Source organism: Coloeus monedula (genome assembly GCF_965178545.1).
Source record: "Coloeus monedula genome assembly, chromosome: 4".
Lineage (NCBI taxonomy): Eukaryota > Metazoa > Chordata > Aves > Passeriformes > Corvidae > Coloeus > Coloeus monedula.
In genome coordinates, this window is record NC_138784.1 from 67,071,790 (window position 1) to 67,098,064 (window position 26,275).

The 26,275-nt window shown below is 36.1% G+C and overlaps 1 protein-coding gene across 1 annotated transcript in view; it reads right to left on the reverse strand.

Annotated features, from left to right (window-relative positions):
- PCLO (piccolo presynaptic cytomatrix protein) overlaps positions 1 to 26,275 on the reverse strand; it is a gene marked incomplete at both ends in the record, with an annotated part of 318,636 nt that overhangs the window by 14,267 nt on the left and 278,094 nt on the right. Inside the window, one exon of the mRNA XM_082280339.1 lies at positions 25,688 to 25,755. Within this exon, the coding sequence (XP_082136465.1) occupies positions 25,688 to 25,755 (68 nt within the window). The remainder of the gene's footprint in view (positions 1 to 25,687; positions 25,756 to 26,275) is intronic.

Below are 26,275 nucleotides of genomic sequence, written 5' to 3' on the forward strand. Positions count from 1 at the left end.
ACACTATCATGATAGCTGGAAATGAAAATTTTTTGTAAGAACGTGCCTATTCACTCCTCACATCATGATTTCCAGATTCCCCCTCAGATTTATACTGCAGCTCTGAGGCACTTTCAGTGAAATATGCTTAAAGTCTTGCTCATACCTCCCTGGAGCTACACACTGGAGAGCACAGCCGTGTGTGCTGCACAGCTTGGGTACCAGAGCAAAAGCTTCTGCACTGACTGTTCATGTGGAAGACAGGTATGCTCTTATATTAATAGATTTTCTTTTGCGTAGTTGCGTTACCTGGCACAGTGGTAACAGCCCACTGTTGAGATGCTATTTCTCTCTCATTAAATAAGAATGATTACTGAAATTATTGCTGCTAATAGGACTACGAAGTGTAAGAGTATGAGACATTGTCTATTCTGTGTGACATTAAGACCTGTGATAATTCTAACAAAGCTCATTGTGACTAATGTATGAAAGAAAACCAAATCTGTCTTCCAGGACCATCAGAGTATTTTGGGACTGGCTGTAGAGAACCTATGAAATTTTAGCATAAAAATGAATACTTGTAATCACTACTGGGATTCTACTACCTGTATAATCTGTCCAACAGAGCAATGGAGGATGATCCTTTCCATTAATCAGGATAAATATGGAATCAGCTCAGTCAAAACTAAAAAAAACTTTTAATCCAAATTTTGCTCAGGAGGGATGAACAGAAATGTTCTGCAGAGTATTCCATAGTATTATGGAATTCAAAGTTCTACAGTCCGTGGAGGACTGATGCCTGAAAGCATCTTACAGTAATGTGGACATGGTTCCTAAAGTTACCAGTCTGAAGAAATATCAATTTAACTTTCAGCTCCTGCCCAGAGTCTTCTGTTAAATGCTTTTTTTTTTTTTTTTTTGAGTTTTTAACCTTCCACCAGAAATCTTTGTAGACTAATGTACCTGCTTTTCATTGGAATGCATACTTTACATTTTCCCTGTCATTCAGCACTCAGCAGTGTCATTATTCTTTATTTCATGCAATGCTGATTCCCTCAAGCTGCTATAACAGACATATCCTAAAGCTGGTATTTCATTGCACTGTTGAACTGATGTGTATGGCTAAACTCCACAGAGACATGTTTGAATAAGAAATATTATATAAAAACCTAGAGCAGAAGAAAAGGTACAGGGACAGTACAGCACTTATGCAAACCCACTCAGAGATTTGTGATGAAGACTGAAATGAGGGAAAGAAAAAGAGAAAGGGAAAATGTGTTCCTATTTAGAGTGTTCATGAACTGGTAAGAAACCAGTTAAGTAAGTGGAATTATATGTAACACAAAAAAAAATGGCAAAGGTCAAAATTTAAATCCTGTTCCAGGTAGACAAAATGATGCTACAGAATAAGTGACAATCTTCTGTAGGGATGAAAATGCAAAAATGTTTCTGAGTTTCTGAGTTTTCTGAACTTCCATGGGGAATGGGAGAGGTAGTAGAAGTCCTTTCACAAAGAAAGGTGAGCTGAGAATTATGGATTTTATTAAAACAGAAGGGTCTAATATACAGTCATGGAAGAATATGATAGATTGGTAGCAGAGATGCAAGGGGAAATAATTTATAGTGCAAGACTGAACATTTTCAATATGACCACCTAAAATATTTGTACAGGACTTTTTAGAGAAAAAAATAGTCAGAGACTGATGCTGGCACCTCTCCCTGGTGCCACACAGAAAAGAGGTACTCAATCCCCTGTTTTTGAATCTGAGAATGCCCCACTGATGAGGGGATTTGAGACTATGATTTCTTGGCCTTCACCTGGATTTGACATCAATTCCACCTGCAACTGGAAAACTTTTCTGATGAAAGTTTTCTCAAAATGGTGTGCACCAGAAAAGGTGAATAAGAAAACACACATATGTTGGTGTTTAAATCTGTCTGGCTTAGAAACTCCCCCCTCCCCTACATTTTCTGAAGTCACTGAAACATATACTATCTCTCTGTGGATAAAAAGAAACTCAAGCATTTTATAACTAATTGAAAATCCTTTTCTGCTCCTGGGCAGTATCGATGCAGTAGAACTTTTATAATTAGCTGAATCTTTTCAATAATGAATACAAAAGAATGTCTCATAGTGAGCTAATGCTCTGACATCTCCTGTAGATTTACTTTCTGGCAACTGGAAAACTTTAGTCTCTTGTTTTGAGAGTTAATGCTTCAAAGATTTTATGCACTGAGGCCGACACTCATGATTTTTTCAAGAATCTCTGAGATTTAGTACTGCTCTTTGGAAGACAACTGTTGACGTCTTGCTCATAATTTACATTTAAAAATTAAAGCCCTACATATGGGAATTAAAAGTAGGGTTTTGCAAGACCTCACAAACTGAAACTGCAACATAGATTCTTTGCATAATGTGAGTTAAAACTTGTCTGGTGGGTTTTGAAATGTAAAATACCTGGGACATGAAAAAAACCTCAAGATATTACTGTTGTATAGTCATTATTAATTTGTAATAAAGTATAGTATTGCATTTGTGATCATCATCCATGAATATGATTCCAATACCTGAAGGAATTGCACAGGCTTTCTTTACAGTTTCAATCAATTTAGAATAGAAAGTAAGAAGGGGGGGGGGGGGGGGGGGGGGGGCTTAAACTAAAAATGAAGACAGATTTTAGGAAAACAGAACATATATTCTCCTGGATTTTGAACTTATTCTGAGAGATTTTCATAGTGTAAGAGAGAAGATTGAATAAAAATCTGTTATACAGATTTATTAAGCCTTAAGTTCAGGTTTATGTGAACTGAAGAGAGATAGCACGTTGGGCGCCAAATGAGGGAGGTATCCTTTCAGCTTTTTACCGGCTAGCGCTTGTAGGTCAATGCCTTAGAAAGCCTCGAGCAACCCAGAGAGGTAGCACGGGCAATCCAGCATTTTAGTAGCTCTAAAATCAGTACCTGTATCAGCTGCAAAGCAAATACCATCAGCAGAAGCAAATTTCCCGCAGTTAGAAGATTTCAAATGAAACAGACACAAGAGAAGTTCGCAGGAAGGGTAGCAGAGCCAAGAGAGGCGGGGCCTCTCTCGATCGTCTCTTTTATTCAGAGAAGGGGAAAGGGGACGACTGGGGGCAGACCCGGGGTGACCGGCCAGTCAGACACTGCTGAAGAGTTTGAGTTACATTTGGTTTTGCCCGCGCTTAGAACAAAGGGGTTCAGAGCACATGGCAGAGGCAAGTGTCTTGGGGAGGGGAAGCTCAGAACAGGCAGCAACACTGAAGAAAGTTACCTTCCCCCGAAGAGTCACCACAAAAGGAGTCTTGATGACATAAAGAATATTTTAAAACTCTACAGCATTGCCTTTTTAGAAACCCTAAAGAGACACAATATGACCACTAAATATTTTAGAAACCCTAAAGAGACACAATATGACCACTAAATATCTGCTTGGAATTGTCTCAAACCCAAGAAAATACACTGTCCCTTATGTTAATGTTCATGAAGAACGACTTGCCAAGCTGGTGCCAGGCCATGGTTAGATATCCCTCCAGAAGAGACACTCATCACCACTAGAGAGAACCTTGTGAAGAACAGCAAAGTACCATATCAAGCTCCTCTTTCCTCATCCATAGGAGAACCAGTGTCAGGTTGCAACTTAAATGTTATTTGTGAGCAACCTTATGCCCAACAAATTGTTTCTGCATCTGTCAGGAAAAAGAGTCTCTTAATCCCAGATCAGAAAAAAATATTAACATCTGTATAAAATCTCAGAAATAATTTCAACTGATTAAAGGACATGCAAAATATTAAATGATTGAGGACTGAGAAAAAAAAGAGGATTTGAAGACTAGTCAGTAGTTTTCATTTGCTTTTGGCATTATTTAGTGTCTTGAGCAGCTTTTTACTGAGTTCCCAATGAAAGTAATAAATCACTGAGTACATAAGCATAAAAATAAAGGCTGAAATATTTGAATATGCAAGTATTGAGGTAGAGATATAGATTAGCTCAGGAACATTAACAAAGTCACTAAAGATCTACTGATGGAAGGAAATGTTTTCCTAAAATCTCTGAGCCAACTTTCTCAAATTCAAAGTACAATATCGGAATTCATCATGTAAAATTGACCTGTGATTTCTTCTCTGAGAGTGGGATCAAGTTGTCCATAATATTTGGACAATACCACATATTTATACTCATATGAATTTAAATGAACTTATTGATTGGTGGTAGTGTTAATTATTTCTGTGTAGTGATTATCATTGTGAAATACGGGATTTCATGGCCAAAGAACTGAAGACCATGTTTTATTTTTGAAATTACTTCAGCACAATTTTACCCTTTCCTGACCACATGTATCATAAGTGGTCCCTTGTGGGAGGTTTTGCAAGCAAAACTTTGTGGATCCACTGCTGAACTGCAAGTCTCCCAGTGCTGTTATATTTATGTTCCAATCAGTGTTGAAGTCACAAGGTCTCTATTGGTAGCTCTTCCAAAGAGAGAGGAGCTTTATTTGCCGGTCAAATCTATACATTTTACTATTCTCACATCTGAAATTTAAGTGTATGTATACATCGTAATTCAGGTGAGCACCAATTTAACTTCTCTGCACATTTTCATTCCTCCCTCCCAACACAGGCTGCAGGAAATAATGCAGACTTTTAAGTCCATAATTCTGACCAAGGACATCGTACTGATGTGGGAGACTGCAAACTTGCTACTGAAATGGCTCACAAGACATCTAATTATCCTGTGCAAGGCACGCAACTTCCAATTTTGAAATAAAATCCATACAATAAAATTCAGTAAAACAACATAAACAACCCTCTACATTAAATAGAATTTATTATATGTCCCTCATGCTGTCAATTAATAGTCATAATTTACATTAAAAAACCAAAATTTGTATCTAAGACATTTTTTGTGATAAATACTTTCAGCAGCTTGCACTATTTCTTCTTTGTAAATGTTTTGGTTTTATCCCTTAATAATAATAATGCTAGTGGTAGTGAGCAAACCCCTAAAATTTAGAAAGGGTAGTACCATTATTTTCAGTTAAGAAGGAACTGAGGCTTAACAAGCATAGAAAGATAACATCAGACAGCACCAAAAATCATAATGTATCCTTTTTTCTTTTTAAATTCTAAGTTGTCTGGGATCGAATACAGTACTTTTTGTACATCTGTTTTTGAGTGGTCTGTATTATATGTTTACAATCATTATTTGCACAAAAATATAAGTAATTATGTGCAATTCTTCTAATCAGAAGGATCAGGCAACTTCAGTTAAAGAGAGTAATTGCAGCTAAATGTATATTGGTAATCTTCACTACTTTTCTAAACTATCTCAGAGAGGCATAAAGAGACAAGAAAATAAGGAGTTTTCAAGCTTCATGCTGAATTTATTTCCTTTTTCCATGTGAAATATAAGCTGCAGCAAAGGAACATTTTTTACCAAGAATTCTTCAAGAAACATAAAGCAAGTCTGCTACCCTGCTGAGCAGTGTGCTGATTTTGAAAGCTGTTTGTTATGCTTTGAAAACGGGCACTAGTAAAGGCAGAATTAACTCCTCTGCTGTCAAAAGACAAAACTGGTGCAACTGGCACTGACAAAAAAAAAAAAAAAAAAAAAAAAAAAAAATTACTGAGTTTTCCTCAGTGATTTACCATAAAACCATCATCCTTCTGCTCAGACAAAGAATATGCAAAAAACCCAACTTGGCTTGTTTTTTTTTCTGTTAACAAAGATTTTTTTTTTTTAATAACCCCTTATTTACAAAGCCTTTGATCAGATATTGCAGGTCTTGTGGTCAGGAAAGAAAAGAATACACTTAATTGTAGGCAGTTGCAGCAGGGAACTTCAAGCAATAGAACCTATTTACCTGGGAGGAATTCAACCAGCTCAGTGGTTATGAAAAATACTATGGAGTGTTTAATAAAGAGTTGAAGCAGATTGCTGCTTTAAGCTCTTCCTGATGAGATGTTCCCTTAAAGAAAATTATAGCATCCTCAGCACCAGTCTAGCTGAAAAGGTTGTTACCTGTAACTAATCCCTGATTCTTAAAAAGTCATAAACAGGCACTGATGCTGAAAGAGCTCTCTCCATGCTCCTGCTTATTGCTTCCCACACAGTGTCCCTGGCTTTATTTCATGTAGCTATGGATGTTTGTACAGCTGCCTAGTGAGCTGGCTGACAGAAATGATCCTACTCACTGCAACCTCACCCCCTCCCTGCCCCACCCCAGCATATTGATTTTGGGTTAGTCACCTAACCTGAATCAGCACACGCTTTATGTCACCATGAAGGGTGAGATGAGGTTGAGGGAAAGGAAAAATGACATTTTACAGGGATAATGCTGGTTTAAAGTGTGCTTTATGAAGCAATTGTAAACTGATGGGATGATTCACAGAGCAAAGGACTGCTGGAGCTCTCCAGTCCTACCTCACACTCACAGGATTAACTTCCACATTAGATGATGCTGAACAGAGCATGTTGGGAGAGTTTTGAAAACCAAAATTTTTTTGTGTGTGTTTTTGTTGGGTTGGTTGGTTTGCTTTTTATTTTCCCTTTTAGTGAGTTGGAATTTCCTTTACTTCAGCTTGAGATTGTTGTCTGTTTCCTATTTCTGGCTGATGAGCTCTGAGAAGAGTCTGGCTTCGTCTTCTTCATACGCACAAGCACCCAGTGGAAGGCAAGAATCCCATCCTATGACCTGCTCCCTGCACAGTTAATTTTGCAGCCCAGTATGCAAATAACAGTGATCACAAAGACATATTCTAAATTAATATTGAGTAAAGAAAAACTGTTGTTTTCATTGTACAAGTGACTTTTCCAGAAAAAAATCTGATTTGAAGAGTGTTTTAACCAAGTTCTGTTGACCAGAACAGAGTGGACACTGCACATTTTGCCATGAGAGCATGAAAAAATAATCTATTGCTTTGTGGGAAAAAGACATTGTCTCCAATGCCAGGACTTTCAGTATTTTTTAAATTGCTTTGGGCATCAATTGCATATTTTTAGTTTTACTCATTTTAAAGAAGTCTAAAGAATATTGAATCTGTTTTGTGATCCTTGCATTATTCCCCAACTGTTTGAAAACAACAATCTCTTTTCATAGCACATCCATTTTACTGTCAACAATAAAGAAAAGCTGCCTCAGGAAAAGAGCTCTAAATATATCTGTGGTGCTATCAACAAGTTAGCACTTCTGCATGAAAGCAAGTCCAGTCTGTTCCAGAGTTTTGCTGCAGGAGATAGAAGTCAGTAGTGCTGTAGCATGAATGCAAGCCCAGTTCCTCATTGCTCCTTTTAGCTGGAGGGAGCTGGGGAGTCCAGATGCATCAGATACATTTTTCTGTCTGATTGTGTATGGCTGAGTTTGCGCTAAATAAATGGAATGTTGGTTGTGAACCCCAGAGGTTTCTAACACTGGGAATGAGTGTTCATGAAGTGAGCTGGACTCAGCTGAATGTGGAGTTTATCTATAGACAACTTGGCAGTCCTAAGAAGTGAGCAGGTTGACTTCTGTCTCTTTGGCCCAACTTTTAGGCTGAAATCAAAGAAGGAATGTAACAGCTTGGGACCACCTCAGAGCTCAGGGATACTTCAATCCCGTGATACTCTTTACTAGTAAAAACTAAAGAATGAAATTTGTGCTTTTCTTTACTCTTGTTTTGACAGACATATGCCAGATTTCCTCATGGGCTGCCCTCTCCCCAAACTTTAAAAGTCTGTGCTTCCAAACAGGCCCATGGTGTGGAACATTAGAATTATTTTATGTCCTCTGACTAGTTCCCACATCACCTTTGTTCCTTCTTCTCCACAGTTTTATCTTTGTTCCTCTAAGAGCTCCCAGAGTTCTTTATCTTCCACCTTCCTAGCTGGTGCAGCATCCTTGTCTTCCCTCTATTAACCAAAAGTGAACTAAAGGTCTAAATACTGATGAGTTTTGAGTCCTGAAGAAACCACTGAATTAGACAGTGAAGTTTCCTGAACTGTTGATTTTATTTCCATGCCTGTCCTAAAGCCTAATTCTAAAATTATATGACACCACAGTTCAAATCTTAGATATATTGAACTGTCAGTGATGATAAATACTGGGGACACTGACTAAAAAGAGGAGGAAGTTACTAATTCTATGTGTTGTATTTTACTATGATCTACTTCTGTTTCCTGTTGTGAGTTTTCCTTCGAGATTATAACAGATGTTAACTCTGTCTGCTATGACTCTTTTCTTGGTGAACTACAGTGAACAGGGATAAACCCACTATCTCCACAGAGACAGAGGACTCAGAGAGGAGCATATCTGGTCTCTTTAGGCACCCAGAGCTTCTTGCCAGGCTTGTCACAGGTCAACAGGGGAAACTGCTATCTGCTAACATCTTTTGTGGGTGAAATTCTTTCAGCAAATACAGGACATCAACTCTTCTGAGAGACAAAACCAACTAGGAGACAATCAGTAACTGTAGATCTACAGAACTCAAGATACAGTGAATTGGGAGTGTTCCTACTTCTTTCTAATGAGTTTTGTGTCAATAAATGAATCTATGGAAGAATTCTACAGGCTCTCTATCATCTCTACAGTGTTGAGTTGGCTGGTTATTTTTACTTTTTCCAGTGATACTTGAAAGGTGGAGAAAAGAGAGGACTAGTGTGGGGCTTTCCTCAAGAAGAACCAAAATAGAAACCTATTTTATTGCTAAATTGATCATTAACCCTGGAAAATTCTTTTTGCCTTGTTAAAAAGCCAACAAACCAACCAATCAAACAACCAACCAAAACACACAAATAAACAAAAACAACAAAAAAAGCCCCATCAATCTGGTTAGAAACACTGAATTTGAAGAACTGAAAATATTAAATTATACAAATATAATTAAAATAGAATTAGTATTTGCAGTCTAAAGATGCACAAAACTGATCGATTTTTGACCTGCATTAGTGTTCATTTTTAATTAAATAAACCCGGTTCTCTATAATAGTTATGTGTCTATGATTTCAAAATGGTTATGTTGTATCTGAGTAAACTGTTAACCCAAAACTTCTCCCTATTCTATTTTTCATGCCCTAATTAGAGCCTTTTCTAACAAATAAAACAAAAAAAACCCCCAAATTGACACCATCTTGTGCTTCTTGTTAGTTCAAGATAATTATGGAACTTAACACTCCAAATGGTAATTGCAGTTAGTGTTGAGCACAGCAGCCATTTTAGAACTGCAGACCAAATCAAATTAGCATTTTTGTCAAATAAAGTTAAATGTGCTTAAAAGTTACTTCTTGATGCATTTAGAGTAACATTTTACAGTGACTGTCACCTAACGTCTGTTGGAGATAGACCCTGCTGCTAGGATTCATCTGCCTGAGCGTCTGTGTCTTTATATGAGGGATTGCTCTTCTAGAATGTAGTTTGTCTTATTTGCAAATAGATCTCTAAAATAGGTCAAATGAATTGTACCTTCAGAATGGTTATTTCATTCCACTGATTATAAATTTTTAAGTGGCTGATCCTCCCATAACTCCCATGAGAAAATTTCTCATTGCATTATCTATTTCAGAGGTCCCAGCTGTAATAAGACATTGAATTAGATTTTTTTATATAATAGACAAAACTCTAAGTTTTTAATTAGATAATTAATATAGAAACAGAATGAGTATGATACTGAAATAAAACTTCTACTGCTCGAAGAAATGCCCAAACTACTTAAGCAGGTTGCAAAATCTAAAAGATCAGATTGTAATTCTCCTTATCCTCTATTTAAGATTCAAAAGAAATTTCCAGTGAAATCACTAATCATCAAATTACTGTGAATGTATATAATAAAGAAGATAATTAAACTAGTAGAACACGTGAAAGTCAATTGTAAAACTGAATATTAATAGTATTTGTTGCCTTTTTATATCAGAGCCACTATGCAACACAGGTCTTATCTTTTTTTGTTATCCATTGCAGTTACAAACAGTGATGTTCATTCTCCAGATTATAAAAGGTAATGAAACAAAAGCGGTATTTTGAATAATGAAGAACCCCATAGACACAGATGAAGCATTTCATTCAGAACCCAAGTTTGTTTTTTATTTCCAAACAGGTATGTCAAAAAACTATTAAGTCATAATATATATGTGTACAACTACATGTATATATCTGTGTGTGAGATTCAATAATTTATATATGTGCACAAATATCTATATATACATGCCCACACGTTGTCAGGACTTAAAGAATGCAGTGAAATATCTCAAGACACTGTCAGAGAAGGAAGTTGCCGTTAAGAGAAGGCACCACAAGAGGCACAGATGGCAAACAGGAAGGCATTAATTCCAGTCCTAATCTGGACAAAACCCCACTGTGATGGGGGAACTTGTGATAAGCCCAGAAGGCAACAGTAAGAAGATGCCAGGTTGAGGCAGATCTGGGTAACCTACCCGGACAAAATTTCTCACCCCAGCAAACTGTGAGAAAGGAAGTAAGTCCTTATGCCAGACCAAGTTATGGGAACAGCATCTAGGTTCTGTGGATACCTGGGACTTAGATGGTATAAAAGTGGTACATCCAGAAGAACACTCCAGAATCTCCCACCAGCAAGAAGACCAGAGGAAGAAGCACAGGAAGGATGCCACAGCGACCCATGTGGTGGTGATTATATTTCTACTTAATGTCGCTCTCTTTCTTCTGTCCCTGCCCTCCCTACCACACATCTACTCTTAAACAAAATTTGGACTATTGACTTTGGCATATGGTTTCCTTTGCACCTTAATTTGTGCAGAAGCATCTTTGGATAATCAGATCCTAACACATGTGTACACATAAATGTTCGTTTGTCCAAATATAAGCATATATATCTTTGAAGTAGACTTAATCCTAGCACTCTACCTTGTCTCAGCACAAAGTATTTCCTTGTTGAATCAATCAGCTCCAAATACTTGGGCTCAAATTTAAGTTTATGAAGTTAGAGTGATGTAAGTTAATTTCAAATTGCTGATACCACTTTTGATCCTAGCATGTAATATTATACAAATTTTCCATTTGAAATAGTTCATAGATCCTACCTTCACTTTCACAATTCAACTGCAATAAAAAAAGAAAAAAAGATGCAAAAAATGCCACTAGCTAGCATCAGTACAGAAACCAACTAGGGGAGCAAAAAAATTTACATAGCTTGGATATTTCTCTGAATACAAGACAGGTGATCTGAATTCCAACAAGTTTGTGTTATGAAGGATTCCTTACATTTATATAAGCAATTTTCTGAAATATAGTTCTGCTTATTTAAAGTAAACACAGTGAATCAATCCTGTGATAACCTGGGGAGTTAAAGATCACTTATAGAGTAGGACAAAAATGTTGCTTGTCTAAATAATAGAGTAAAAGCTGTCGAGTCTTAGCTCAGGTTTGCTGAGAGGACAGATTTCCCACCTTCAGGAATCATTTGCAGAACTTTAGTTGCTCAGTCATCTAACTGGTTCAAATGTAATTTTTCTGCACTCTCCAGCACCACTCCTGTATTTTTTATAGTACTTGAAAATTTCTCATTGTGTGATCCCTCTTCTCTCATGCCAATATTAGGCTGCCAAAATTTCAGTGATTTTAATGAAGTACAGCCTGATCTAAACTGTTAAACATTATTCATCCAGCCCACTACATGTATTTGTCTGTGTATGTCATCTACACGTCATGACCATGTATAAATATTCTGTAACTCATAGTAGTGAAGCAGTGTTTCCTGTGCAATACAATGGAATATATTAATTTATTTCAAAATTTATTGCAGAACTCAAAGGGGGCAATACTGAATTCCTATGGCAAAACTCCCTTTAACTCAATGAAGGCAGTCTCTCCTGTCACAAGCATCACTGGAATTCCAAAACCTGCCTGGACAGGTGAGGGGAGATCAGTGGACTGTTGTTTAACTGGAGTTCAGGAAGGCTTTTGATGCTATCTCCCGTGATATCCTCGTAGACAAAGTCAGTAAGTGAAGGCTGGACAAGTGAACAGTGAGAACCATCTGAACAGCAGAGCTCAGAGGGTTTTGATCAGTGGCACAGAGTCTGGTTGAAGACCTGAAACAAGTGATATCCCACAAGGGTTTTGATACTGGGTCCAATCTTATTCAACTTATTCATCAGTGACTTGTATGGAGGGGTAGATGCCTCCCAGCAAGTTTGCTGATGACACAAGGCTGAGACAAGTGGCTCATATCCCAGAGGACTGTGCAGCCCTTCAGAAGGACCCCAACAGGCTGGAGAGTTGAGCAGAGAACCTTCTGCAATTCAACAAAGGCAAATACAGGGTCCTGCCCCTGAGGAGGAGCACAGGTTAGACCTGCTGGAAAGCAGCACTGCAGAGAAGGACCTGGTTGTCCTGGTGGACAACAAGCTCTCCATGTACTTTCCATGTGCCCTTGTGCCAAGTAGGCCAACAGAAGAGCATTGCCAGTAGGTTAAGGAAGGTGATCCTGCTCTCTATTCATCCCTGGTGAGGCCATATATGCTGTGCTGTGTCCAGTTCTGGGCTCCTCAGTACAAGAGAGACATGGAGCTCCTGGAGCAGGTCCATCAATGGGCTATAAAAATGATTTCCTCTTATGAGGAAAAGCTGAGAGAATTTGGCCTATCCAGCTTTGAGAAGAGATGACTGAGAGGAGACCTCGCCAATGTCTATCGGTATCTGAAGGGATGGTGACAAGAGGATGGGCTGAGCTCTGTTCAGTGGTGCCAAGCAACAGGACAAGGGCAATGGGCAGAAACTCATTCACAAGTTCCACCTGAATACGAGGAAGAACTTTTTTATTTTGTCAGTGACCAAGTAGTGGAACAGATTGCCCAGAGAGAGTGTGGAGTCTCCTTCACCAGAGATATTTAAAGACCATCAGAACAGACGGAAGGACAGAATGCACAGTGTGAATTATCTAAAGTTTCCAGATAGAAGCACTGTCTTTTCCACTTGTTCCAATTTCAAAATGATGCAGAAACCTCTAAGTTCCTCTGCTAACCATCAAAGGTAACTTGGTACCATAAAACAAGTATTTACACAAGACTTAAAGCACTTCAGTCAGTTGAGAAAATATTGGAAATCTCATTTTGTCATTATAAGTGACTGCATTATAAAGATCAGGTTATTCATTCAAATGATTCATTAGGAAATTAAGGAAGATGTCAATTTTATGCATCCCTTCCTAATTTTTGTTGGGATTTTTTTAAATAAACAGTTAAAACTTCATCAAAACTTGTAATTTCTTTAGGAAATCTGCTCAGATAAATTTTCTGGACCTTTTTTATGAAAAAAATCTGCTACTGTGTAATTGGAATTATTAACATAAAAATAATCATGCAGATAAATTCACAAAATGCATCCAAAAAGATCTGATTTCTTTTTTCACTTTGATCTGTGATCATAACAGACATAGTATCCCTAAGAAAGAAATTTCTGCTCATAATTATAGCAGAAATTGGAATAATTATTACTTTTGGTCAATGCTTTAAATATGTATCCACAAATTCAGTTGATCCCAGAGAGGGGCAGGGAAAAAATAATGTATTTGTTGTTTGTGTGTGTCCTTTCTCTCAGGATTTGCATCACTTACTGTTATATCCATTTTCAAGCTGTCTTCAATTTAGAATCTTTAGTCAGTGGCAGAAAATTGTACTTGAAACAAATTACTCAGCTTTGTTCAACAAGAAAACTGAAATATTTAATTTTGGAATTTGATTCAGAACAACTAACCTGAGGGCAGTAGATTCTACCAATAAAGAGGGAACTTATTAATCATATTATAGTTGGATGTAGATGTGATTTTAGAGTGGTTTTTCCCCTGTAATGTAAGAAGGCATGTATCCAAAATAATGAGATATTTATGGGGAAGTTATGGCCTCTCTACCTTTCTTCCTTGATAGATCTGTACTTGCATACAAGAAGGTAGATTCAACAAGACAGTTTCAAGAGTCTGGGAAAGAAAGCAGTGTACAATAACTTTTGTCTGGAGAATGAGAAATGTTAGGAAAACTGGCTTTGCCTCACTCATTCTGCCTTTCTGGTTTCTGTTAGAAAAGAGTATATTTTGGCATTGTCTCCACTGCTGAAAATTGTAAAAATCTGTTTCCCATGCTGCAGGATTTTTCCAAGTATCCCCAAACATCATTTTCTGAAGGTAAGTTGAGTGTTTTCAATATATCATTTTGTTTCTATAAATTTGTATATCTGGCGTAGCTCCTTTAATCAGTGTAACACCTAGGTAATGTGTGGTTTCTAGGAGACTTGAAGAGAATCTCCTAGGATCTGCTTCCCAAAATCTATTTACCTTTTGCTGTGAAAGCTCTTTTTGTGCCCAGAATGTTCACCAACAGGAAAAAAAATCTCATGTTAATTTTCTTTTATTCTTTTTCTAAGACTGCTCAGATTCCTTTCTTTGGAAATGGCAGCTTTCATGTACAAATTTATCATAGGCTTTAAAAACCTATTGTTACACTGATAGTTTCTGAATTGTAACAATCTGTATTACAATTTTGCAAGAATTTGGATAACTTTGCTTTGTAGATGTGTTTGAAAAAGATGTGCTGAATAGGAAGGAAGATACTCAGCGTAGATATTGAATAGGCTCCACTTTTTCAAACATAAAAATAGTGCGGAAAATGTGCCTCTCTAAAGTCAGAGACTTGCATACTGCTTTAAAATAGAAACAAAACCCCGAAATAGTCTTAAAACCAACATATAAACAATGAGATAAGGTGTCTTTTTTGTTAATCTCTCACATGTCCAGAGACAGCATGGAAAGATTCTCTTTTCTCTCCTTTACCTGCCAAGAAAGAGGGAAGTCTTCGGACAATCAGACTACTCAGAAGGCCATAGCTTATAGAAAAGGCAAATAATTGCATTCAGATCAGTGAGAATCCAATTCCTTCGGGAATATAACAGAGTGTTCCATGAATATGAATGTGTTTCTAAAAAGCTAAACACTCAGCCAGCCACAGCCAAGGCAATCAGGAGGCTGGAGAATAATGCTATAGCTATTGGATGAGCAGCAGGAGGAAACAGCAAGAATCTATATCATACTCAGCAGGCATTGATGCAAGATATGTATGGGGCTAGGAAATCACCCAAACTGATTAATTATTGTAGGCATTATGTTACCAGGCTTCTGAAAAGAATGTGGACTTCTAGGTACTACAGCAGTGTGAAACATGAAGGCAGGTGAATGTATCAGATGTTTGACCCGGCTGATGTCCAAAACATTTGTGCATTTTCCAAGGCATGTAAATTCAGTCATGCTGTTATCCCATCTCAATCAGTCAGATTGTGGCAGACAAAAAAAAAAAAAAAATCTAAAGAAATATTAAAAAAGAAGGTATGACAGAAAGAAAGCATACCAAAGGGTGTTTCAGAAAACAAAGACTTCCGCAATGAATGGCATTAACATACATGTAAACCCAGGACCATTTCGTAAGCATTAATCTCATTTGATATCATCCACTTAAACATTAGATAAAGAAGCTAAAATAAATGCTTTAAATTTTCATTATAGTCTTTTGGCTCTTAACAGATAGTGGAAAAGGACTGGCACTCCAGGTAGCTGACAGTGAAGGAAAGCTTGAATACAGCCTTGGCTGTAAGAAGAATCAGGTTTATGTCTATTTACATGTGGATCTGGGTTCATTTACGATTTGTTAGTGAAATTGAAGTATCTGATCTGGAATGGCAGATGTGATCAAGAATCTGTGGGATATCCATAACTTTCTGGAACAGCAACTGGATTGAGGTATAAAAATGGAGTATTTAAAACAGCAGAATACACCTCTGTTTGAAGACTCTGAATCCCTTTGCAGATAAGGATAAACAAACTTTTGCATCAACATCTACACACACAGTACGTTACTTTGAGCAACTAGATTTGTCTAGTCTTCTGTCCATTTGATTCCCTCCCAATCACAGCCTAGTAATGTCAGAATAAATAATGCACAAAAGGGAAGACCAATGTATATTAGCCTAAAGTAATTACAAATGCCTTTACAGGAAAAACTCTTAGGAATTCTTTATGAGAAATACACACACTGAAGCTTTTCCTTAACAGACAAACCATTACTCGCATACTGCTGCAGTGGGTAACACATTTCATTAGAGCTGCAAGCCTGCAAGACTACTGTCATAGGATGTAATAATGAACATTATGGAAAGCACATAATCTGAAAATAAAGTGGGGACAAAGCACAAGTTTATAGTTATAGATATGAAAATAGACTCTCTACCACAAGACTTGGACATATCTAGGCATTGACATCATAGGAAAGATTTATATTCGTTCTAATGAACTGATTTTTAAAGCCTTCCCTCTTGGAACACAATTTACAGTCCAATAATTTTGAGGACTCTCACATGCTAAAATAAAGATCAGCTGAAGTTTAATTTTAGCTTGCCATGTGATCCCACCTGGAAATGCTCTAGATTTATCTGTATTTAATCAGTATTCCAAAGTAACAGTCTGAATATCAGTCCAAAAAAAGGGGCTGTGTTCAAGAACATGTGAGAGTAAATAAAAAAAATTCTTTTCTGAATCCCCAGCATAATAGTTTAATTTCTAAGTAAGTTATAAATTGTCCTAAAAAATATTTAAGAATCTTAAGACATTAAGGAGCTACAAAGGATTGTTTGGTATAGACACAGGTTATGACAATCTTGAGTTTTGTTTCTTTTTAACATTTCAAATAAATACAGCAAAAGTGAACTTCTAATACAGAACTCTTCTGTAGAAACCACTGTGTTATCATTTGTAGGCAAGCTTAGAATAATCTATTTTCAGGAAGTGCTTGATAAAATATGCTATATTTGTGAATGAAAGCTCTTGGATTTGGATTCTTATTTCTGTCCTTGAGTATTAATTTCAGTAAACAACTGGGCTAGAACATAGCTAGAACATATTCTTAATGTTACTGTTAAGGATAATCAAGCAGCAGAACAGAGTAATGAAGCTGTAAAGTCTCTATCACCACTAAGGACTTTTTGGTGCAAGTTAACAAAAGCCTTTTAGGAAAAATATTGTGCCTTGAATCATTGGGATGACCTCTTGAAGCCCCCTTAACACCATTCCTGCTACAGAATAGCCTATATGTATCTGAGTACTGAACATTATTGACTGTAAAACACATCTATTTTACTTACTTTTTTTCCTCGGAGTATGGACACAATTCCAGGTCCTAATCGTACTGCTAAATGGAAGAGATCACCTGAATTTTCCAGGAAGCTGACATTTAAAAGCCCTACTTGGTAAGTCCTGGTTTCTTTTTCTTGACAGAAGGGAAATAATTTAGGACTTAGCAATTCACGTTCTATCATATCAATGCCTCAACCTGACTTTTACTGATCCTAAATGAACATTCATCATGAAAAGTGACTCTGTTTCAAGGTGGTTTTAAATAATGCACTAGGTGAAGCAGCCCTTCTTCAGACTTACACCAGAGAAGGGTCAGGTTCAGTTAATCACATTCCAACACCTTCACTCCATTTTGGTGAGGGGATCCCTCTTTTTCCTTTCCAGTGTTGACAGTCTTCATTATTAACTGGTATTTATACTAAATGTGTCAGGTAGTATTAAATCAGATTTCCATCATAACTACATCTTATTAAAAGGTACAGAGTTCTCCCTTTTTTTTTTTCTTCCCTTGAAATGAAACCATGTATATTTGTCAGATTTTTGATGGAGTTATCAGCATGCTGATTCCCAGCCCAAACACCCTGAGCTCATTGCAACTCCACGAAGTTACTAGAAGAAACTTTCTGAAAGTTCCAAGAAACTTTACATTAATGGAAATGTATTTAAGAGCTAGGCCAATAAAAGTGATTAATAATATTAGGCAAACAAATTAGCTTTCCAGGTGACTACTGAAGTACCACTAAAAAGGGGTGATATTTTGGTTTTCAGAAGAAATATTTATGCTTTTTAGCTTTTTCCTTGTTTTGTCATCTTAGTAATTTTTTTAAAATTTCAACAGATCCCATGGGAAAAGCAGAATGTTTAGAAACAAAACTGGAAAAAAATCAGGGTTTTTTTAGAATTATCTTGAGACATAATTTAAGAGCGAATACCCTTTTAGTCAAAGTTCATACAGAACTCAGAACTGCAGCAACTGTAGGCTAGCTACTACTTAATCACAGTCTTCCTGGATTATTTATTTCTCTCTTGATGACACTTTATAGTGACAATTCAGGAATAGGCTGATTTGTAACACTGTAAATCAATGTTGTTTGTGATGTGGATACAAGAACACAGAACTTGTCCTTTTTATCCCTCTATTTTTTATCTCTGGCTGCAATCTTTATTTTTATTTAAATTCTTCTTGCTTCTTTTTGGGAAGACCAGCTGGATTATATTGGCAAATACCTCAGGAAGGCAGAACTAATTGCTCCAATTATTACTGGAAAGCCAGGTGGGAAATTAGAATGTGGGACCAATTGAGGATAGATAAAAAATACTTAGACTTTAGAGAGGAAGCTGATAATGCTTATGTTTATGAGGCTGCTGTTGTTTATCTTGACTCACTTTTTTCAGTGTGGGTTTTAGGCATTAGTAGCAAGGCTATTCCTAGCTTAAGGGAGCATGTATAAAATATAGACTTCTTTTTTAAAAAGAGAGAGTATAAGGACTACTGTCAGTGCAAAGGCCTGATTTATTGTTAGGGATCCTCTGTGACAGAAGAGTATATCTGGTCTTTTCAATTCTTAAAATCAACATATGACAGGCTATCTGCAAGTGCTTTCAGTACTTGTGTTCTTATTTCCTTATGTCCTTTTTTTCCTCTGTAATGTAGCAGCTGCTCATGTGAGAAATTACCCTTGCTGGTATTTTCTGCTTTAAATTTTGTTGGCATTGATTAAAATTATGCTGTCACGTAGTAGATGTCAGACCCTTGGTAGAAGGCAATGGCAGAAATCAAGGTTGTGATTTTATATTAAAGACAGTTTAAACAAAGTCAGGTTGAATTTTAGCCTTTTTATTTATAGAGATAGTAGAGAAGTTTGGCAATTCTTCTTCTTTCAATTAGATATCTTCCTGGGAAAGGATCACATTTTAATCAGTAATATTTTATTGCACAAAAAGACCTCTTCTACATGTAAATCAGAAGAACAATAGGACTATAAAAGCAGATATTACAGCCACTAAAAATGGATTTTAAAAAAGAGATTAACAGGTTTATATTGCTCTTGAGGAAAGACAATGAGAAGGTGCAGCAATTACTTTTGCTATGTACGTGACATGAACCCAAAATCAAAAAATGCAATTCAACCACTCTTCAAGTCAGTGTTGGCAACATTTCAGATTGTTTGTATTTCTCTTTCAATCCATGGATCAATATCCATTACAATCAAGTTAACAGTCTCATACTTGGTCAATACAAGGCTTTGTTGATTCAAGAAAAATACTTGCAAGTCCAGACTTTTTCCAGGTTCTCATACATTTTAGTAGATATTAGGATTAAATGTGCAATAATCCTGAATTATTTGAGTTATTGGGAAGGCAGAAAATGTCAAAGATAGTATTTGACCTAAATAGGTGATGCCTCCTGTGGTTTTGAGATACCAGTCTCAAAAGGTCTTAAAAAGAATTGGATCAAGCCTTGGTCCAGAAACATGGAACTATTCTCTGCTGTGGTGAAAGTGACTGCTTCTGACTTGGTCATTTATTGCTGATCTATATACTGTTAGGTATACTGTTAGTTATACTGCTAGGAGTCAGGAATCATATTACAGAAGATAAAAATTTTCAGTCCAGTTCAGTTTAACTAAATTTAAGAAAAACAAATACATGCTAGTTTATGATTTGTAGGTAAATTGAAGATTACTCTTGCTGTAACCTTCAGCATGTAAAGGCACAGTTCCTCTGTCTATTCAGTCACTTCCTGACATAAATATAGGAATGAGCAGTTGTATGCTATGTAAAGATACTCTCAATTTATCTTGGAAATAACAGTTCTCAGATTCCTGCTACCCAGTACTATACATGTGACATTCTGATGTTGCTTCAGTAGTTGAAACAATCCAAAGGCAAGAAACTAAAAAGGAAGTGGAATTTTCCTGGCACAGAGTTACTGACTTATCTGTTCAAAACACTGGATGAAGTGTGAGAAATGTGGGTGCCTGATGCTCCTAATCAAAGGTACAGAAGAAATCACTGCTGAAGGAGGGAAATGTTTTTATAAGTGTCAAACACCTGAATGGGCAGCAGTTCCCAGATCACCACTCACACTGAGCAGGCATAGTTGTAGTTTGTGTGTTGAACCCTTCAAAAATCATAGTCAACTCTTTCATATCAAAGAGTCATAGAATGTTTTGGGTTGGAAGGGATCTTTAAAGATCATCTACTTCCAAGCCCACCCCATGGCAGGGACACCTTCCACTACACCAGGTTGCTCAAACCCCCATCCAACCTGTCCTTGAACCCTTAAACCAGGGTTAGGGCATCCATCACTTCTCTGGGAAAGCTGATCCAGTGCCTCATCACCCTCACTGTAAAGCATTCTTTCTTTTATTCAATCTAAATCTACTCTCAGTTTAAAACCATTGTCACTGTAGGCCCTGGTAAAAAGTGTTAGTCTTTTTTATAAGTCCCCTTTATCTATTGCAAGGCCACAACAAGGTCTCTCCAGAGTTTTCTTTGCTCCAGGCTGGACAGCCCCAACTCTCTTAGTCTGTCTCCATAAGAGAGGTGTTCTGTCTCTCTGATTGTTCTAATGCAAAAAAGTTTCTCATCTGCAGTAAACCTCCTATTTTCAGCCTGGAAAACCCAGACATCAAAGTATAGATTTGTGCATATGCAAAAGTATTTTCAAATCTCAGTAACTGTATCATAATTATCTGTCAATAAATTTCTTCATCTTTCTTTTTTCTCCTCTTATAACTTTCTGGTCAAAGGTCTAATATTAGAACATTTTTCACTGAACATCCTCATAAGGACTAATATTATACTTCTGATTTTTCAACCTTTGGATTTAAAAGAAATCAAATTGCTAATTTTTTAAGGTTTGAGATTCAGCAAGCCCTTAGTCTGTTCTCAATCATACTACAGTGAGTCTTGTGGTTTAAAGAGTGTTACTCTAGCCTAGTTAAAGAGCAAGTAAAAGGAGAATGAATTCTTTTTTGAGTTTTAATTTCTTTGAAGAATGTGGCATTACTTAGCTGTGCCTGTTCTGTCTGTTTCATGACTTATTTGACTCAAGAGAGCTAATCCACTTATTGCTCCCGGGTACTCCTCTTCAAGAGACAGTGAGATACAGTTGCAGGACAATTTGCTCCAGGGTCTATTCTGTACAGAGAGGACGGATGAAAATTTCACCAGGACTGTTCAGAAAGCTTTAAAGGAACACTTACAAGTCAAATGATTCCCAGTCACTCTCTTACAGAGGTCATGCAACTTTCCAAAATGTTATTAGAATGACTCCCTAGAATATTTTAAGGTTTCTGTGGTATTTTGAATATTTTTCTCATAGATAAAGATTAGACTGCCTTAATTATTGAAATATGGAGATAAGAAATTAAACTTTTAAAACTTAATTTCTTAGTTTGGATGATGAACCACAAAGCTCAAGAATTAAGAAAAAAAGGGTGTTTTTTATCTCAGATTACACTGAATAGGTTAAATAACCCCCCCAGTACTGTAAAATTTGCCTGTTAAAATATGATCACAGAGCATGTTTGGGGTTTGTTGTCATTCTGTTTGCTTTTTGGTTTTTTTTTTCTTTAATCTGTAATTTAGGCAACTAATAGGATGAGAAAAAAAGAAAAAAAAAAGGAAATCCTGAAAGACTTCACTAAAGGTTATACTAAATAAGTGCATATCTCTACTGTATCATCTTGTAAAAGTTCCATAAGTACGTGTGCACTGTTAGAGTTTGAAATAGTACAAATATATTCCTTCTGTTGGCCTATGGAAATATACCTACTGGGGCTTTACTAGAACACTCTGAAAATTTCTGTTCTGGTTCAGTCACCTGTAGAGGGAGACAGTTTCTTACATAGAGAACTTGGTTTTATTATGGTCAAAGGATGAGGCTCAAAGGACCACTGGAAAGATCACAAAGGCAGAACAGTGAAGAGAAGTTTTTGGTATTCAGGACATAGGTATTCATGGACTGGAGGGCATTAAAAAAAAAAAAAAAAAGGTAAAAAGCCCCACTCTCTTGGAAGATGTGGGTGAGGTACTACACTCTTCCTATAGAAGGATTAGAATTTTCTGATCGAAAATTCTCACAACAATAAGGCCAGCCACAGAAGATGACAGAAGCACGGTGAGTACTCATTCACTCAAAACCCCCCTGAAAAATTCCTAAAAGAGTCTTTGCTTGAGATGAACCTCAGTGCTTATAATGACTGAGGAATGATATTTTGCATGCATATAGAGTCTTCAAAAGGGGACGATCCAACATTTCAACAACAATTTGTATGCTATTTGTATCTATATATCTCTCTTCTACTAGAAATAATGGCCTCTTGGGATTACCCAGTAAAGTCACACTTTTAAAATGCATGAAAATCATTTTTCCCATATATTTTTTAAATGGATGAATGGTTGGTAGGTGGAAAATTCCATCTGGAACCTACTGGCTGAGCAACTTCATAGGACAGACCAATCATGATCTACAATTGAATCAAGATATTAATCACGTGCTTTTAATTGTTAGTTTCAATCCTTACATAGGTGCAATTGGGCTTTTTGTAATGTCTATAACACTCCAACCATGTAATAAGAAATCTTTGTACAAGGTATATTGCACTTTCTGAAACAAATACAGAAATTGGCTTGCATAACTTAATGAAATGAAGATCACAATATGTATAATAAGATTTGCTGAAGCTTAAGAAGATGAAGTATTTCATCCACCCAGGGCAGAATGCCCAGAGTAAGATAGCATGCAACAATGCGTATCATAAAAATACCTAAAACGGTGTCCAAGAACAAAACTCTGACTTTTTTTTATATTATTGAGTAGGAAAAAAATACAGAATATGACAAGATGATATATTCAGAGAAACAAAGATTATCATAGCCATAATCACAGTTGTTTATATTGACCATTTGGTTTTGTCAGCAAAGTAAATAGTACTGTTTTCCAGGATTTACTTGTAGTTGTACTAATACAGGTTAATAGCATAAAAACTATTCCCAAAAAAAAACATTAACATAAGTGGGCCAACAATTACAAAAGGAGCATTTTTTTCCTGATGATTCCTCTTATGTAAATGCCTAAATTTTGATGTCATACTCTCGTGAGCTGAACTCAAACCCTCTTGCTACAGTTTTGGTTCAGACGCCTAGAAACCAGTTTTCATTGACATTTGAGGTCCTACCTTGCTTTGGTCAGCTACTTGTCTTAAAGATCCTCTAAGTCCCCTGCCATATTTGTCAGGCCTGTGTGAATGACTTGGATGACTAAAACATTTCACGTAGCAGCAGATCTGCATGTTCAAGCAACTAAATTGATTCTGCACCATTTTAAAGAGACTAACCCACTGGGTACTTTTTACAGAAGTTATGCCCCAAGAATATTTGAAAATGTAAAAAAAGAGTACCAGTATTAAAAGGTTTTAAATGTAACAGTAAGTTATTCTTTGCAAATAAGAATACAAATGTCAGCTATGGGAGCTCTCTACATTTAATGAAAAATGGGAAGGAATATTTACTTCCACTTAATTGCAGAGCATATCTGGTCCACAACACAGATAAGTGCACTACAGAAAAGACATGGTTTTAAGATTTTCATTCATTTTTATTCATCTATAAAAACAATACCGCAATAAATCTGTAATACTGAAGTAATTCTCAGTTAATCTTGAGTTCCTCTAAATTCTGAACTACTTCCCCAAAATATATTTGCATGCTGAAACTGAAATGCTTTTGAATTGTTTTCCAGCTTTTAGTTTAATTTATCCTTTGACCTTTCCCCTCTAAGTCAGCTACAAATCAGACACTAAAATCCAGGCTGGCTGCACCAGCTTTTCTCAATGGCAAAAAAAACCTCAACAAGAACCAGTCATTTTATCAGACTAGGAGTTGTAACACTTAGAGTTCCCACGGTAGCAGAGGTGAATTGCATCATAAGTGAAAATTAGGGAATTGCAGCTCTTGAGTTATTTGCAAGTTTTGAAGACAAGAAGAAACATTATTTTGGAAAGGTAATTTCAGTGACCAAATGTTGTATACACATCTTTCAGAATGTTTCAAAAGGTGTTTTGGGTATTGTTTGTTTTTTTTTTTTTGTTTAGCTTTGTTTGGGTTTTGGGGTTATTTAATAATGCAAATAAGAAATGAAAATATTTTTTATTTTTAGGCTCTGAAATTTAAGATCCAAGACAGAACCTAAGGGACAACTTATGATGAACAAAATTATGAAAAGGTATTTTTTTAGAATTATAATTCTGGATAAAACTCATCAGGACCAAAAAAAAATTAAAATTCCCAACTTCTTATTTTCATCCCACCATTTCTCTTTTAAAAAAACAGATTTTTTTTCAAATGCTTAAATATACTATTAAGAAATTGAAGATTGATAAGCAGATTATCAAAATATTTGATATTTGATAAAGCAGATTATCAAGTATTTTTGTATTATGAATATTATATATGGAAATATTTAGTAAAATGCATATACACAGGTAAGGATTCTTGCTTTGGAAAAGAGAGCTTTACATATCTACCTGTAAATTCTAATTTGATTTCTTCAACTCTGTGGAATGTCAGACTGCTTTTACCTCAAATATAGAAACAGCAATTATTTCTCCATGTATAGAGATTCTAGAAACCTGAAAAATGTTGATTTTTTTAAACTTATTTAAGATCAATTTATCAATTATATGTATAAATTTCAATGTATAAATTAACAAATATCTCAAAGCTGCATTAAAATCAATCTAAATGATAAAGGTCTTATTTTAATAAAATGAAGTTCATGATAATTAAGTTTTATATTTGAGGTCAACATAAACATTCACTTGAAAGAACATACCTTATATGTAAAGGGAAATGGAATTTTTATAATGTGTCCTTCAGTACGAAACACTCTTCATTTTCATGTAATGAAATCCATCATTACACACAAAAAAGATAAACACATTCCCTACGAAATTTTGAAAGTCATTCTCAGGCACTTTCCAGCTCCAATATTACAATATCTCCTTCTTTGTCAGCACCACATTAAGACCAAAAATAATCTCTCAGGATTTCCCAATCCAATAAAGGCTTCATTATTGTGCATCTGCATTAAGTGCAGCAGCCAAGCCTGCTCAGCTAATATTTTTATTTAAAATTAATGTTTTATGTAAACACTAACATTAATAATTGCTTTATGAAATAAATATTCTAAAATGTTATAAAAATAAAGCCTGGTAGGCATTAGATATTTCCTTTGAATCCAATAGTATTGAGTCAGCTCCATACTTTGTATTTTTTATTTGAAAAGCAATGAACACCAGAAGACAGATACTATTATATATTATTCATTGTTATCTAACTATTTAATTACTTTAAATAAACAGGTAAGACACCATTCTCATTTGAACTGAAGACTCATTACATCGGTGTTCTGTGTAAAGGGCCCCAGAGAAAATTAAGGTCAGGATTTTATTCTACAATACAAGGAAAGCATAGACTAATTTTTCATAGCAAATGAAGTAGGTATATCCTTCCTACAAACATGGGGTACCACTGTAGAGCTGTTTGTATTTCTTTTTACCTTCTGAATCGGTTACTCCCACTCCCGACTGCTTTACTGGTTCTTGTCCATTCTGGCTCATCTTCCCTCTGTTAAAAGATATGGTGGTTGTCATCAATAAAGGCATATAGAGATGGGAGCTAAAACAATGATACACTTAAGCCAACGAGGCTTGGTTCTTTTAAGAATATTATCTTTTTGTCTTTTGAAGGCAGCTGCTTGCTAAGCCTGTACATTCTTATAGATTGGGTCCATCAGGTTCTGTCTGCTCCCTGCCCCACAACAGTCTGGGGCTCCATATCTTCCTACTTTATCTTGTTACAGTCAACAGTCAAATATAAAATAAGCAGTCACAAAAGTTGATATTTGGTCTACAACACCATTACTTCAAAGGTAAGACATATTTGTGGTTGTTCTTAAATGATTGCTTTACTTTACAGTTTTGATTTAGCATAAGAAACAATTCTGAAGACTTACATTAATCTTAAAGTGAGTGAAATAAACCATGCTCTGGATTTCCCTATTTTCCTGCATTTTATGTAGAAAGAACCTGCATCAGAATCTTGATGTCTATTTTTAGGCAATGAAAGTTAGGTAAAATATAAGCTA